The sequence below is a fragment of the Colius striatus genome, chromosome 10 (genome assembly GCF_028858725.1).
Source record: "Colius striatus isolate bColStr4 chromosome 10, bColStr4.1.hap1, whole genome shotgun sequence".
Classification (NCBI taxonomy): domain Eukaryota; kingdom Metazoa; phylum Chordata; class Aves; order Coliiformes; family Coliidae; genus Colius; species Colius striatus.
The window spans coordinates 9,087,819-9,104,017 of NC_084768.1; the positions used below are offsets into that span (position 1 = coordinate 9,087,819).

Genomic DNA, 16,199 nt, shown 5'->3' on the forward strand with positions numbered 1-16,199 from the left:
CGCCCCGGGCCCCCCCGGGCGGCGGCGGCGGCGGGGCAGGGGGCGGGCGCCGGGCGGAGCGGGGCACACGGCGCGGCCCGGCACAGCGCGGCTCGGCTCGGCACGGCGCAGCTCCTCTCCGCTCTCTCGACATGGCATCCAAGTGCCCCAAGTGCGACAAGACCGTGTACTTCGGTGAGCGCACCCCCTCCCCGAGCCGGGGCTCGGCCCTGCCTCCCCCGGCCCCGGCGCATCCCCGCGTCCTCCTCTGCCTCCCGCCGCCCGGGTGTGCCCCCGGCCCCGGCTCATGCCCTGCTCCCCGCCACGCCGGCCGCACGCAGCACCCACACACAGAAGCTTCTCCTTCGGGGTCCCCTGGCAGCGGCCGCGACCCCTCCGCTCTGCCCCCGACCCACCGCCCAGCCCCGGGCTGTGCCGGGGGGTGCTGCCGGCTGGCCCTGGCGCGGGGGCACGGCGGGTGCGGGGCCAGGGGCGGCCGTGGCCACCCCCCCGCTCCCTGGGCTGAGGAGATGAGGAGCTCTGGCTGGGGTGTGTGCCGGCAGCCCGGTTTGGTGCTGGGAGGCGGGGGAGCTCGTGTCCCCGTGTACCCCTTGGTTTGAGGGTAGGGGGCTTAGCCCCTCTGACAGAGACGGGGTGAGGGGCAGGGGGCTCCCAGGAACAGAGAGGGTCTCTTGTTTTGGAGGAGCAGGCGGTGGCAGGTGCAAACAAAACCACCTCCCGGCCAGTTCGTTCTCATTGCCTACAAACCTTGCTCCAGGTGTGCCGGGCTCCTCTGGGGTGAGCGAGCTAATGAAGGCTTTGGGGTTTCTACGGGGCTGTTTCAAAGGGAGCGTCTGGGCTCGGAGGTCCATCTCGGCATGCTCGGGCTGGGTTTGGGAAGCAGCGAGTCCCTGCAGGTCTCCCGGGCCCCTTCTTGGGGTTGTGGCTGGGCAGGATCCCTGGGAACCGGGGCTGGGGTGTCTCCCGCGGGGCATCCCCGGCTGAGCGCCGCCGCCCCGGCTGCGGAAAACGCCGGGAGCGGAGGTGGGAGCGAGGGCTGATCCCCTGCGTCCCTGCCGTTCCCGAGGAACCTGCCCGGCCCCCCCTGCGCCGTAGTGCCCGGCCCGGACCCCCTCGGGCAGCGACCCGACTCTCCTGGCCCCGGGATGGGCATCCTCGGGACGGGTATCCCAGGGGCTGAGCTGCAGGCTCAGGGTGGCTCTGGGGATGGACCCGGGACCCCAGCCCGAGCTGCCTCCCTGGGACCTGCCGGCCGCGGGGCACGGTGGCCTGACACTGCCTGCGTGCCCACTCCCTGCCTGTCTCCCCCCGCTGCTCCAGGGTCCAGCCCCTGCTGCCTCAGCGTGTTTATTTGGTGGAGAAATACAAAGGGGTCCTGCCGGTGCATGAGCGTTTCAGGCATTGGTGCTTTCATTCCTTTCCGGCCATCTCCAAGTAAACACAGAGAAATAGGAATTTGCTGTCTTCCTCCTCTAAATAAACCTATTTGTGTGGGGGTGGGAAGGGCTTGGCCCCTTGGATGTCTTTCCTTGTGTGAATCTTTTCCTTTTTAAGCAGAAAATAGCATGTCTGTCCAGCCAGCTGGGCACTGGCCCGGGGTCAGAGTCACTCCTTTCACTCCAGGGCTGAGCCTGCCCTGCGTGGGGGAGGCTGGGGCCGGGCTCAGGGAACCCCAGCTCGCTGCTGGAGGAGGCCAGGCTATACCCTCAGCAGTGCCCACGCTCTTTCTCCCTCTCCATGTGCTGGGGGACATGTGGGCTGTGGGGAAGTGGTCTGGGGAGAGGAATACTTCTGTACTCCCAGCTGTGAGCTGGCTCTCTCTCACTGTGTGAGTGTCGGTAGGCATAGTGGTCTGTGTACAGGACTCTGCTGCTCCTTGGCTCCCCTGTTCCTGCCCCCTGGGGACACCTTGACCTGCACCCCCCATCACACACCTCCCGCAGGGACTGTGCAGTCCCCTCTGCCCCTAAGAGAGAGATCGGCAGTGACTCAAAACAGGAGCCCAAAACTTCTCTGTGCTCGGAGCCGAGATAAAGCATCAGCAAGGACACACTGCAGCCTGAGCCTTTCCTTCAGGAACCACCCAGGCTGCAGCAGAATGAACCCACGTCCCTTTATGCAGTGCCTAGGGAGCGGATGCAACCCCTGAGCCTCCTTTCCAGGACATGGCTGCCGGGGTTCCCAGCCCGTGGGCCGCGTGCTTGGGCGGGAAGGCGATGGCAGCGCCTGGGTTTGGAGCAGGGAGCCGATTCATAAAGCCCTGCTTGTTCTGTTCGGGAGCTCTCCTCGCCTCTGCTGAATGAACGCTGCCAGCAGCACTGCTCGCATGCCTGGCATTGCAGCCGTGGCTCGGCTGTGAGCGACAGCCCTGCGTCCCGCTCCCTGCCCCAACCAGCGCCGGCACTCGTGGGGACGGGTTCCTGGGGGACCTGCTCTAGGTGGGTCCTGCTCTGGCAGCGGGGGTGGACTAGGAGATCTTTCGAGGTCCCTTCCAAGCCTTAAGATTCTGTGATTGTGTGGCCAATGGAAAACTCATTTCCAGCCTGCCTGTTGCTTCATGCTCCCTGGAAAAATCCAGCGGGCTCCTCCCTGCGCAGTCAGGAGGATGTGGGCGTTTCCTGAGCTACAGAATGAGCTTTTTTTCCTTGAAAAAGCACAGGGAAATATAAAAATAGTTTTCTGGCCGTTTTTATTTCTCTTTCAGCAGGCCTGAGGTCTGTGACATTGTTTCCAGGGGCTAATGCTCCTGCTCCGGGGAGGCTGGAAGGATGAAGTGAATGTTTAACTGGGGGAGCTGCGGTGCCGGCGGCTGGCAGGGGCCGGTTCCCATCCCACGCTGGCAGGTGGCTGCGGGTTGGGGCTGGGGCTGGGTTGGGTTTTGGGTTATCTCTTCTGTCAGGAAGCGCCCAAGGGACCAGAGTTGCCCGAAGCCAGAGAGCCGCCCGTTCGCCCAGCTCCCTTTTGCATCGCCAGCATTGAATGAGTTTAGCAGGGCGCCCGGAGCCCTGGCCAAGCCTTTCTGCTTCCCGGCCTCCCTTCCCAGGGAGCTGCGGGGGATCACAGCCACGGGGGGTTTCCTGTTTTCCCATCCCATCCACGAGGCAGGAGAAAGCTCCAGGGATGTGGCAAGCACACGTGCAGGGAGGTCTGCTGGCAGGCAGCTTTCAGGGAGCTCTCTGCACGTGCTGGAGTGTCTGAGGGCTGGCAGGAGGCTGCTGTGCTTGTTATTTGAGAAGGGGCATCCTGAAATCATGTGGGAGTCACACAGGAGTCCTAGAGCTTGTCCCAGCTGTGTCTGTAGCCAGAGCAGTGAAGCATCTTAATAGTAGGGTGCCAGAGGGGAGATGAGGACGTGGACGTGTACACATCCAGATGGGAAGCACGGAGGGTCCGAGGCTGGTGTGCTCAGAGGGGTGTGCAGCAGATGCCCAAGCCCTCTGATGTCCCAAGTGTGCTGGAGGAGGGGGTACAGTGAGGTGCAGGGTGCAGCAGGGATGCAGTGAGGTGTAGGGTGCAGTGGGATGCAGTAGGTGCAGCGGGGTGCTCCACAGCACCAGGTCAGCCCTGCCAAAATTGAAGCTGCAGAAGCCGCTGTGCGATTAATGAGTAACCGCTGTCCTTGGCACTGGGCACTGGCTCCTGGGAGAGGGTGGCCTGCCAGCCTCCAGGCAGAATGGGCAGGAGGGCCCCCGCAGAGGAAGCGGCTCTTCAAGCACAGTAGTTGGCATGTCAGCTAGGTAGGGCCCCTGGCTTGCCAGCACGGAGGCTGGCTGGGCTCCTGGCGTGGCTACCTGCTCCCATGTCTCAGGGCACACGTGGACCTTGCAGAGGGGTAACTAAGGATGCCCCGCCTCAGGGCCTGGCCAGGGAGCAATGCCTCTGTGTGAAGCTGAAGGATGGGCTGATCAGCATGAGCTTTTCCCTCAGGAAAACAGCTCGAGCTGTAGGAAATGATGTGTGGGAGGGCAGGCTAGGAGGGTGTGAGGTCTGGGCCCCTTTGTTCCATGTGAGGTGCAGGTTTGGCTGGAGCTGCCGGGGCTCCAGTGCCATGCTGGTGTCTGTGTGTGTGTCTGTGGGCAGGGGGCTCCCTTGCAGGGAGCTGGGGCTCAGCCGCAGCAGGTGCTGGAGGGCTTTGGGGCTGCCAGGCAGTTCTATCCAAGCACAGCTGGTCCTGAGCAACTGTTTGGTACCTGGTTTGTGGAGCTCTGCACCCACGGCTGGAGTCCCAGGCAGATCTCAGGCAGAGCTTCTTGTGTTTTTATCCTTCTTCTTGGGCCTGGCAGAAGCACAGGGATGGGGAGAAGTGAGGTGATGGGGCTAGAAAGGAAGGGCAAGGAAAGGCAGAGCAGGAACACCCCAGGGAGAGGCAATGGAAACTGTCACTGCAGTGTTGCAATTAAACAGGGAGCGTGGAGCGTGTGCCCTGGTGATGCCCATCACTCCTGCCAATGGGCTCCCTGAAGCAATCAGGGAGGTGATGGTGGGGGACAGGTCCTGGCATGTGGGTGGGGAGAGCTCTCACACCAGCCTGCCATGCCCTTGCCAGTGGGGAGCACCGGTGCTGCGGTTCCCAGAGAGCATCCTCTCCCATAGCCATCCCTGCTCACATTGTGTTGCCCACAGAGCCCTGGACCAAATCCTACTTGGAGCTGGTTGTGCCTCATGGCTGCAGGGAGCTGGCAGGGTAGGGAGGTGACGAGCTGTGAGGCTGGAGAGGCACTTAGACAGGCTTGGCTGCCCCAGCATTGTCTCCAAGTCCTGCTCTCGCCGACACAGGCCAGAAAACTGTCTCATCCTCTCGGCAGTGCCAGCCAGAGATGGTATCTCAGTGCACAGGAGGAACACCGTGCTCTGACCAGCAGTTACCCAGGGCAGGGTTTTGCCCGTGTGCCTGCCTGTGCCACTCTGCCCCTCACCGTGCCGCAGGGTGAGGGGAGGCTGCAGGCTGCCTGGATTCCTGCTGCTGGCTGGGCATCCTGCCTGCAGCACCTCACATTTGGGTCTGCACTGCAGCAAGACAGCAGCTGACTGAACCCAGTGCTTGGCAAGAAACTGCCGCTCCTCTGCTGCACAGCCAGAGTCTGGCTGCTTGGCCTCTGAGCCAGAGGGATGCACAGAGCCACAGAATCATTTTGGTTGGAAAAGACCTTGAAGGTGCGTGTGCTGTGGATGCTGCTTGATGAAGTACAGCAGCCCTGGGCAAAAGGGAGAGACTCACTGGAGGCTGCCCTGGCCCCATGAACCAGAGCAGGAGGTGGAAGGCTGCTGGCCAGGAAAGTGCCTGCAGTAGGTGAGGTTTTGTCAAAGGACAGGATGGACACGAGCCATGTAGCGCTGGAAATCAAACAACCCTCACTCATGGCGCAGGGGCTCAGCTACATGGGATACTGGAGAAGATCTGGGCTGGAAGCGAGGCCGGGGAAGTCGGAGCCCCTGCCTGGAGTATTCCTCACTCCTCTCCAGGCTGTGCTCCCCAGCAATGCCATACTGAGCTGGTTTTGTTGCACACTTGGAGGGAGCCCAGCAATGGAGCCTTGCTGTGGGAGAGATAAATATATATATATATGGCCCCAGAATCACAGCACAGCATAGCCACTGGCAACGGCTGTGTGACAGGCAGCAGGGAGGAGCTGCCTGGCTCTGCCTGAGGAAGGCAGGAGGGGACAGTGTGGGGGATGTGAGCACAGACCCCTCCCAGGGCACTGATGGGGCACCACAGCCCGACATGGCATGGGAGGAAATCCTCAAGCTGTTGCTCTGCCATCTCCTGGCCCTGCTGTGAGGGGCTGGGGAGGGGCCCAGCTGTCTGCTGCCTGGCTCCTGGCTTTGTTTGCAGACATATTCAAGACTCCTTTCCCTGTGCTCATCTCTCATATTCCTTCTTTTGTGCCTGCCTCTGCTTTGAAGTGCACCTGTGGTCGGTCTGACAGCATCCCTCTCCTCCAGGGATGGTCTGACAGCATCCCTCTCACAGCATCCCTCTCCTCCAGGGATGGTCTGACAGCATCCGTCTCACAGCATCCCTCTGCTCCAGGCATGGTCTGACAGCATCCCTCTCCTCCAAGGATGCCCACTGCTGGCTTCCTATGGGGATTTGGCATCTTTCTGGCCAGACAGGGCTCTGCTAACCCATCCTGGTGTCCTCCCAGGGCTGCGGTGGGATGGCTGGGGCACAGCCCAGCCCTTTGCACAGACGCGGCTGAATCTGCGCTGGCTTTCTCTGATTGAGCCTGGGGCTGGAAGCAATGCTGACGTCAGGCTGTGGAAATACCTGTGCAAAGGACCAGAGCCAGCTTGGTGCTGCCCCTGGCGCTGAGGCTGGGAGGAGAGATTCTCCCTTCCCACCCCAAAAAGCTGTGCCCACCCACGGCAGCCACCTTGCCCAGACATGGCAGGTAATTAAGGGATGAGCTGTGTTGTCTCTGGGGTGAGGCTGCTGCAGAGCCCTGGGGAACAGGCTGCCTCAGCAGCTCTCCTGGGCTCTCTCTGCTTCCTGGCCTCTGATTTCCCTCATCTCTGGTGATATCCCTTGTTGGTATGGGCTGCACTCCCTGCACGGTGACTCCATGCTGCAGCTGGCTGTGTGTACCCAGCCATGCCTCCTGTGGGGGCGTTTCCCTGGGGGGAGAGATTACTGACGGGCACCCAGTGCCCACGCACGGCGAGGCAGGTAACCCAGGGTGGGTAGACCTCAAGTCACACGTTTGGCAGAGCCCAAATCCCTGCCCCTGAGTACCCAGCTGGGGCTGCTGCAGGGCTGGTTTGCCTTTGGTGGACTTGAGGGGAGCATCATGACACGGGCTGAGGGTGTGGGTGCAGGATGCAGCGGGCAGGGCAGGACGCGCATGTGCTCTGTGCCATGCCAGAAGGATGTGGGCACCGGCCTGTCCCTCCCTGGCCTGTCTCTGACATGTCTGGCCAAGGGGACTTGTGCCTGAGCTCTGTGCCATCCCCTGTGTCCTGCACAGAGCTGGATGGGGTCTGGGCTCTGCTCTTCAGTGCTGACTGATGAAGCTGGGGAAGGGGCTGGAGCACGAGTCTGATGGGGAGTGGCTGAGGGAGCTGGAGGTGTTCAGCCTGGAGGAGGCTGGAGGGAGACATGGTCACTCTCTGCAACTACCTGGCAGGAGAATGCAGTGAGGTGGGGGTCAGTCTCTTCTTCCAAGTAAGGAGCGATAGGACAAGAGAGAATAGCCTCAGGTTGCCCCAGGGGAGATTTCAATTGGAGAACTTTTTCCCTGAGAGGCTGTCCTGGGAACTGGGGGAGTCCCCAGCCCTGGAGATATTGCAAAGCTGAGGTGCAGAGGGCCATGGGTTAGTGATGGGCTTGGCAGGGTGAGAGGGGAGGGCTTGGACTCAAAGATCTTAAAGGTTTTTTCCAACTAAAATGCTTCTGTGATTCTGTAAGGGTGGAATGCACCCCCAGAGTCAGGATGCACCCCACCAGCAGCTGTCCAGGGTTCTGGGAGGACATGAACAGAGATTTCACCCCTGGAGCTGGTGCAGTGCTGGAGCAGATGTGTCCAGGTGACAGGAAGTCTGGGCGCTGGTGCTTTTTCTGCAGTGATTTATGGAGCATCACAGACACGGGCGGGATGCCGCTGCCCTGGAAATGGGCTGGGGTGGCTCCAAGCTGCTTCCTCTGCTCGGCCCAAACAATGCAGCCTGGAAAGCTGTCCTGGCCCTGGCCATGACCCTGTTTGCAGCCAGAGGATGCCTCTGTGTCTCATTCCCCGTGGTTCCTGGGCTGTCCCCATGCCCAGGAGCAGGACAGGGCTGTGGGCCACCTCCTGCCTCATCCCCTGCCAGGGCCTGTGGGTGCTGGCGAGATTCCCCTTGCTCTAGATGAGCCAGGGTTGCTTTCATCAGAGAGCAGCAGAGATTTACAGCTGCTTGAAATGTTACTGAACCGGGGGAGGGGGGGGGAACACATTGTGGAGGCATCTCATCTCACAGGGGCAGGAAGGAGCTGGTGTGGGCTGTGGCTGGCTGTAATTGCAATGGCCTCTGGAAAACATCCGCCGGGAGTTTCCTCCTTGCTTTGTGGCCAGGGCTGGGCTGGGGGAGCCGGGGGAAACGCAGCTGAAGCGCAGCCTGGCCGGGCCTGGCTGTGCATCCGCTCTGACAAAGCCCAGGGCTCTTTGGCCCCGAGTCCCCGGCTCGGCTTCCAGCCCATCACGCTCCATTTCCCTGCTGGGTCACCTCGGGGAGGCACCGTTCCTGTCAGGGAGGGCTGGAGGAGGCAAGGCTCCTGCCACAGCCCTGAGGCAGCAGGACCTGTGTGTCCCCCTCGCTCTTGGGGAGCGCAGGATCTGGACCTGGCCTCTTCCCTGTGTGTTGCCTGCTGTGAGGGCTGGGGAAGCATGAGTGATCATGACCCCTGCGCTTGGGGGCCAGCAAGTCTTTGTCCTGGCAGCCCTGGGGCTGTGGCAGAGCATCCTCTCACCCCTCTCCCCACCATGCTCCTGCCTCCCATTTGGTCCCACAGCCCAGACATGTGTGGGACATCACCAGGATGTCACTTTGGAGCCACTTCCAGCTGATGCTGGTCCCCCCAAGCCCATCCTTCACATGCTTGGGGATGTCTGAGGGCTCTCCCCGTTGTGATAGCCCCAGCCCTGCCCCTTCCTGCTGCTCTCTGCCCCCAGCCACCACGATTGCACCAGGGCTGATGTTTTGGGCGGCAGTTGTTGCAGTTTATCTTGGCCCTGTGGTGTGCCCCGGACGCAACTGTTTGCCTTGGGAGGAGGGTGGTTCTGGAAGCCAGGACCTGCCCTCAGGGAGCTGTTGACCCTTAAGGTCTCAACTTGATGCAGACAGGTGACATTTGCTGAGGTGCTCAGGTTGGGAAAAGGGCTGGGGAAGTGGCTGTCACGGAGGAGGTCTCGTAGAGTGGGGGCGGGCGCCAGTCGCACTTTTATTTGCTTGTTAAATATTTTATTTGATTCTTCTGATTTAATTTTACAGTTGCTTTAATGGGATCATGCTGTTTTCCAGCTGTCTTTGCACACGTGAAGGGGAGAGGGAGGGCAAACAGGAGTCAACGGGGGGCACAGGGCAGCAGCCGGCCCCGCAGGAGCCGCGAGGGAGCGGGGCCGGCACGGAGCTGGGCATGCAGGACAAGGACTGGCAGCCTGGGCTGCTCCCGGAGATGTACAGCCGGAGAGGGTGCCGGTCTCAAAGCATCTTCCTCGTTGATGCGTTGAAGCTGTTTTTGGTGGCAGCGGCGAGTTGCTCTGCCGGCTCGTGGCACTGGGAGGCAGTGGCGGCATGGCGCCGGCCTACCCCTCTGCACCTCACACCCGCTCCCAGGCTGGGGGCAAGGCAGCAGCAGCGGCACAGGGCTGTTTCCCAGGGCTCAACGGCCATCCTTGGTGAGATGAGAGGCTGTCTGTCCCCCTGACGTGCGGGCTGGAGGCGGGCGGGCGTGCTGGCAGCAGCACGGGGGCTGGCACGGCGGCTGAGGCTGGCAGGGCTGTGCGTGGGGGAGGCACGGCGTGACTAAACGGGTGGGGTGGGCATGGTAACGCCAAATATTTGAATGGCAGCAGGGTCAGGCTGGGTAACGTGGCGGATAAAAATAGACGTGAGGAGTAGGAAGGAAAACGCTACCGTTGCGGGGCTGGTGCGTGGGAAAGGGCGTCTGCATGAGGGCTGAGGAGGGCGAGGCTTGGGGGGCCCATGCCCGTGGCATGAATGGCCCCAGGGACCCGTGCCCAGGGCCTGGGTGGCCCTGAGGAGCCTGTGAGCTGCAGCAGAGCGATCACTGCAGCAGTTCCCTGACAAGCAGCCCCACAGTGCCCGCAGCCCCACAGTGCCTGCAGCCCCATGATGCCCACAGCCCCAGGTACCCACAGCCCCATGGTGCCCACAGCCCCAGGTACCCACAGCCCCATGGTGCCCACAGTGCCTGCAGCCCCACAGTACGTGCAGCCCCACAGTACGTGCAGCCCCATGGTGCCTACAGCCCCACAGTGCCCACAGCCCCATGATGCCCACAGCCCCAGGTACCCACAGCCCCATGGTGCCCACAGTGCCTGCAGCCCCACAGTACGTGCAGCCCCATGGTGCCCTCAGCCCCATGATGCCCACAGCCCCATGGTGCCCACAGTCCCACAGTGCCCACAGCCCCAGAGTGCTTGCAGCCCCATGGTACCCACAGCCCCACGGTGCCCGCAGCCCCACAGTGCCCACAGCCCCACAGTGCCCGCAGCCCCACAGTGCCTGCAGCCTGGCGTCACTGGAGCTTTAGCAGGTGCTGGGCAGTGGCTCACCCCTCTCTCATGTTCCCCACAGCTGAGAAGGTGTCCTCCTTGGGCAAGGACTGGCACAAGTTCTGTCTGAAGTGTGAGCGCTGCAACAAGACCCTTACCCCAGGCGGGCATGCTGAGGTAAGAGCTGCTGGGGTGGGTGGGCTAAGGGGGGGTCTGTGGTACCTGATGCCAGGTGGATGGGCTGTCCATGCAGCATGCAGGCCCAGGAGTGCACACAGTGGCTTCAAATGCAGCTGCTGCTGTTGACCTGTGGTGCTCAGGAGCTCTGGTGCCATGCTGGGGGTGGCAGGTGCTGGGGCCTGGGAGCAACTGTGTTTTCCTTGTGGCTGCCCCAGTTGGGGCCCGGCGGGATGGGCTTTGCACAGTGCCTGTCATGCCAGAGTGTCACCAGCTCTTTAGCAGGGTTTTAGCCTGCAGCACAGGTGGGGAGCAGGGTGGAGGGGTGGCAGGGACAGCCGTGCTGGTGGCAGGGAGGGCTGTTCCAGTTACCACCAGCCCATGGTGGGAGTGGGGCCGGGGCCATACTGGTGGATCTGTGCTTTGGGCTGGGTTAAGCCTGGGGGATTTGTTCACTTCTCCATATAAGGCTGGATTCTGCTCCTGTGGGGGCTGGCAGCCAAGCCCCCACCGACTGAGCCAGCAGCAGGATTTGGCCCTTCCCTGCTTTTCCTCCCTCCTTTCAAGCCAGTGTGTCCAGCCTCGTTGGAAGGGTATCGAGGGGAGACCAGCTAAATGTTTACCCTCCCCTCCGGCATGGTAACGCTGCAAGCACACTGATATTTATGCCTTGCCATGTTTTGCAGCTGCCAGACAGCTGCCTGCTCGCTCCCCCAGCCTTGCCACTGCTCAGGGAGGCGAGGGAAGGGACCTAATTTCTGCTCACTGGCTGCCCTGCCTGTTTGGGGCAACATGTCATGGCCTTGCAGCAGAGGGGATGGAGGGCAGCAGTGCAGGGTGTGAGGCAGGACTGAGATGCTGAATGGAGCCAGGCAGGCAATGGGTGGGTTCATGCCTAAGGATGAATCATAGAATCACAGAGTGCTGGGGGTTGGAAGAGACCTCCAGAGATCATCCGGCCCACCCTCCTGCTAAAGCAGGTTCCCCTTAATCAGGGGGCACAGGAATGTGTCCAGGAGGGTTTGGAAACCTCCCAAGGAGTGTCCACACCCTCCCTGGGCAGCCTGTGCCAGGGCTCCCTCACCTCAACACCAAACAAATTTCTCCTGTGTTCCAGTAGAACTTTTTGTTACAACTTGTGTCCATTACCCCTTGTCTTGTCAGTGAGCATTATGGAAAAAAGTGCTGCCCAATCCTCCTGACACCCACCCTTTGGGTACTGATAAGTGTTGATGAGGTCCCCCCTCAGCCTTCTCTTCTCCAGGCTGAACAGCCCCAGGTCCCACAGCCTTTTCTCATCAGAGAGATGCTCCAGAGGACAGAGTCCCAGTGGGCTTCCCAAGCTGGTTGGGGTGTGTGGCAGCCCCACTGCCCCCCTGCCCCAGCCACAAACACTCTTTGTTTTCTGTTGGACTCTGTTCACACTGGCACCTGCGAAACAGTTGTGGGGAGCTCTGGGGCTTATCACCTGCTGGGTGCCTTGGGCCGATGGCAGGGCCGATAGTGGGGCTGGTAGCATCAGGCTGGGACCAGCACCCACACCTGGCCTCTCATCTCAGGCTGAGGTGAGGAGGGAGACAAAGCTGAGCAGAAGCCATGGGGCTCTGTGTGCCTAATAACAGCCTGACATGGGGTACTCAATGGGCAAAGTGGTGCCTTAACAGGGTGCCAGTGTCACGCTGCCAGGCTGGGGCCTGGAGGTGCCTCTGCTGAAGAGCTGAACAGTCAGAGGGGCTCATGCGGGTGAAACCCTGGCATGGTCAGGTCAAGTAGGGCTGTCACTGGCACATTGGGGTGTTGGCACGTGGCCATGGTGGTCTCTGAACGTTGGTGGGGATGGAAGGGATCCTGAGGGAACTGTGCTCATTGCTCAGCATCCTAACACTCCCGTCTCTCCCCAGCACGATGGGAAGCCCTTCTGCCACAAGCCCTGCTATGCCACGCTGTTCGGCCCCAAAGGTATGTCTGTGTTCCCCCCCATGCCTGTGTGGCTGTGCCCAGGGCTGCATGAGACACCAGGTTCCACCCCATCCCCGCTTGTGGACCTAAAACTCTACCGTGGGAGCCAGACCAGCACATGCTGAGCATCAAACCAGCAGTTTGCAGTCCCAGCCCTGCTGTCCCCTTGTGCAAGAGGGGGAGAAAGCTGCTGGAGGGAGGGCTCTGTCCCCTTGTGCAGGGGGAGTGGAAAGCTGCTGGAGGGAGGGCTCTGTCCCGTTGTGCAGAGGCAGAGGAAAGCTGCTGGAGGGAGGGCTCTGTCCCCTTGTGCAGGGGGAGTGGGAAGCTGCTGGAGGGAGGGCTCTGTCCCCTTGTGCAGGGGGAGGAAAGCTGCTGGAGGGAGGGCTCTGTCCCGTTGTGCAGGGGGAGGAAAGCTGCTGGAGGGAGGGCTCTGTCCCGTTGTGCAGGGGGAGGGCTCTGTCCCCTTGTGCAGGGAGAGGAAAGCTGCTGGAGGGAGGGCTCTGTCCCCTTGTGCAGAGGCAGAGGAAAGCTGCTGGAGGGAGGGCTCTGTCCCCTTGTGCAGAGGCAGAGGAAAGCTGCTGGAGGGAGGGCTCTATCCTGACAGCTGTCTTTCTTTTCAATATTTACAAACCTAATTCCCATTCCAACAGAAGGTGGAGTTGCTCTCCTATCCTAGCCGTGGCTGGAGAGAGCCTGGCTCGGCAGAAAGCAAAGCAGGGCTGAGGCGCAGCGGTGACTGCAGGGACCCTGTGGCTCAGTGGGGCTGAGGGGGGTGGGACAGGGGGCTGGGGGGAGGATGGAGGCTTGGAGTGCTCCCAGAGCACTGCAGCCTGTCTCTGCCCCACTGCAGGGGTGAACATTGGCGGGGCTGGGTCCTACATCTATGAGAAGCCGCAGATCGAGGGGCAGACTGCTCCAGGGCCCATCGAGCACCCCGTGAAGGTGGAGGAGAGGAAGGTGAACGCTGCTCCTCCCAAGGGGCCCAGCAAAGGTGAGGGGCAGGGCAGGGCGGGTCTGGCCCTATGGCCGTGGCGTGGGGCACAGGGTGTGTGTGGGGGATCCTCACCCTGGCCGAGGTGTCTCCCTCATCCCACACCCTCTGTCCTTCCAGCCTCCAGCGTCACCACCTTCACCGGGGAGCCCAACATGTGCCCACGCTGCGGCAAGAGAGTCTACTTTGGTAAGTGCAGAGCGGCCGCGGCTGCGTGCCCCGGGCTGGCACGGCCCCACGGGGCTGGGCACAGGGACTCTGGGGCGTGCAGAGGGGCTGGGAGCAGGGCTTGGCTCAGGGATGGGGTTAGGGCCACAGAGGGATGTGCCAAGGAGCCTGCAGGGATGAGTTTTCTTGGAGGAGCCGCTGGGTGGGTGGTGTGGGCTTCATGGCTGTCCCGGGCCATGCTCTGTGCTGGGCTGGGAGAGGTGTGGGGCAGAGGACTGTGGGGTGAAGGGCTGTCTCGGGACTGTGTATGCAGAGGTGATGTCTCCCTGGGATGTGCTCCCCAACACATGCTTGTGACCCTCTCTCCTTGTCCCTCTGCAGCCGAGAAGGTGACTTCCCTGGGGAAGGACTGGCACCGGCCCTGCCTCCGCTGCGAGCGCTGCAGCAAGACCCTGACCCCGGGGGGCCATGCTGAGGTGAGGATGTCCCAGTGGGCAGCAGCCATGGGGGGGATGCAGGGCAGAGCTGGGCTGGTAGAGGCAGCTCCCGCAGCCAGGGGAGGGCTCGGGGTGCTGGGAGGTGAGCGTGTGCAGGGGATGAGCAGAGCCCAGCCAGGGGTGTGTGCTGGGCACTGTTTTTTCCCCAGTCGTCTACCCTGGGTGACACCTGTCTCTGCCCCACACAGCACGATGGACAGCCCTACTGCCACAAGCCCTGCTATGGCATCCTCTTCGGGCCAAAGGGTGAGTGCCTGGGGGGGTTGAGGGGTGGGCATGCAGCCTGCCTGGGCTGCCACTCTCCATGCTCACACTGCTGCTCAGAGGGGACATCTCCCTGGAGCGTGTCACCTTCCCACCCTGGTCCTCACTGTCCTGCATCTCCTTCCATGCAGGTGTCAACACCGGAGCTGTGGGAAGCTACATCTACGACAAAGACCCCGAGGCAAAGAACCAGCCCTAGATGGCAGCCCCCTGCCCGTCCACCTGCTCTGTGCCCCATACTAACCTGCTCACAGCCAGAGCAGACCCTTGCCAGGCTGGCCACGGAGCTGTGCTCTCTCTGCTGTCTCTACTCTGGGCAGGATGGCCCTGCCCTCCGGGTTATATATCATAGTCTTTAATATAAGCTTCAGTGTTTAAAGGCAAAGGTAGAAGGTGTTTCTGGTGGTTCCCAATGCGCTCTGCCCTCCCCAGCCCTCCCACAAGAGCAGGAGGCAGCAGGACAGGTGTGGGGATGTCACTGTGTGCAGGGGACAGCGGGTGGCACCTGAGGGGCTGAGAGCAGGGGAAGGTGCTGGCAGAAGCCCCACCATGGGAGGGAACTCCCTGCTGCCCCCCACACCGAGGGTGATGGAGCCAGGCAGGCAGCCTGTGGCACTTGGAGACAGTGGCTGGTAGTCAATGCCCAGCCCTGTTCCTCACCAGCTGCTGGGGTACATGTAAGACCCCAAGGGCTCTGGCCCGTGTAGCAGCACTGCCCTTCTCCTGACCCTTCCCAGGCTCTGTTCCCTGACTCTCATTCTCCCCAGGCCCCACAGCCTACCCCAGTTGCCTTTGGGGTTGCAGTGTTGGGCACCTCCCCACATCCCCATCCTTGCCACCCCCTGTACATGCCCCGGGGCAGGTGCCCAACCCGCTCTGCCAGCTGGTTTGGGTTGGTGCCACCCCCCTGCACCCCCTTGCAGAGCCCATGCTGGGGGGCAGCCAGTGGGCACAGCCCCAGGGGGCTGGGCTGGGCAGAGCGCATTGGGCTGGCGGCTGGGCAGCAGGATGCCCACCTGCTTCCCACACCCACAGGCTTCTCCTTCCTGGTGTTTATTTATAAGCAGTTGTAAATGTGTCCCTTGCTTTTGGAGAATGACACGTGCCCCTCAGTCTCACTCCTCTTCCCCTGTGCACCCCCAGCCCTGCTGCTGCCCAGGAGGCTGGCGGGGGCTGGTGCCTGGGACTCCTCAGGACAGTTGAGCCCTGGGGTGCCAGCACTCTGCTCTCTCCAGGCCCCCTGCACTGCTGTGGGGATGACTTTTGTTATTTACTGACAATAAAGGTTTTGAGAGATGCTCTGTGTGACCCAGCTCTGTGCAGAGGTAGGGGAAGTTGTGTGTGCCATGCAGCATCCCTCCAGGGATGGTCTTGCCCCAGCTGCTGTGCTTGTGCCTCAGCTGCTCTGCTCCTGCCCCAGCTGCTGTGCTCCTGCCCCTGGGCTGAGAGCAGCAGTGCTCCTGTACTCCTGGGCAGAGAGTGCAGGCTGAGAGCTGTGCTCCTGTGCTCCTGGGCTGAGAGCAGCAGGGGCTTGGAGGAGGCTGTAGTGGCCCTGCAGCTGGGATGAAATGGGAGGGATGAAATGGGATGGGATGAAATCCTTTCCAGCTTTGCAGAGTGGAAAACTAACAGAGGGGTGTTACACAGCAGGTAATGCTGTTTCCCCAAACCTGGGCTTGCTGAGAGAGTGCAGTGCCAGAGCTGGGCTGGGAGGGGAAAACCCAGCAGCGCAGGAATTCAGCATGAGCACGTGGCTCAGCCCCTCTCAACCCCTGGGAGCTGCCACATCCCTGGCTGCATACTAGCCCCACTGCCAGGCCTGGTTTTAGACATCCAGCTATTCCCCCTAGGAGCTCGGTGTCTGGAAAGCAAGGCACAGGGGCTGGGGCTGCCAAGGCAAACAGTGGCCCTGGGAACCACTGCTGCACC

At 61.8% G+C, this 16,199-nt stretch overlaps 1 protein-coding gene across 1 annotated transcript; it reads left to right on the top strand.

Annotated features, from left to right (window-relative positions):
- Nucleotides 1-45: 45 nt before the first annotated feature.
- On the top strand, nt 46-15,567 carry CRIP2 (cysteine rich protein 2). The gene is made up of 8 exons (XM_062004094.1): nt 46-174; nt 10,297-10,391; nt 12,293-12,350; nt 13,201-13,341; nt 13,462-13,530; nt 13,891-13,985; nt 14,195-14,252; nt 14,402-15,567. Exons 1-8 carry the CDS (start codon nt 132-134, stop codon nt 14,467-14,469), a joined length of 627 nt encoding a protein of 208 aa, XP_061860078.1. The 5' UTR covers nt 46-131; the 3' UTR covers nt 14,470-15,567.
- The last annotated feature ends 632 nt before the right edge of the window (nt 15,568-16,199 follow it).

What these genes read in the sequence shown, in the direction of transcription:
- CRIP2 (XM_062004094.1), top strand. Translation starts at nt 132, where the DNA reads ATGGCATCCAAGTGCCCCAAGTGCGACAAGACCGTGTACTTCG. An exon ending in CCCCGGGGGGCCATGCTGAG is followed by an intron (nt 13,986 to 14,194) that starts GTGAGGATGTCC and finishes TGCCCCACACAG; the next exon opens with CACGATGGACAGCCCTACTG. An exon ending in CATCCTCTTCGGGCCAAAGG is followed by an intron (nt 14,253 to 14,401) that starts GTGAGTGCCTGG and finishes CCTTCCATGCAG; the next exon opens with GTGTCAACACCGGAGCTGTG.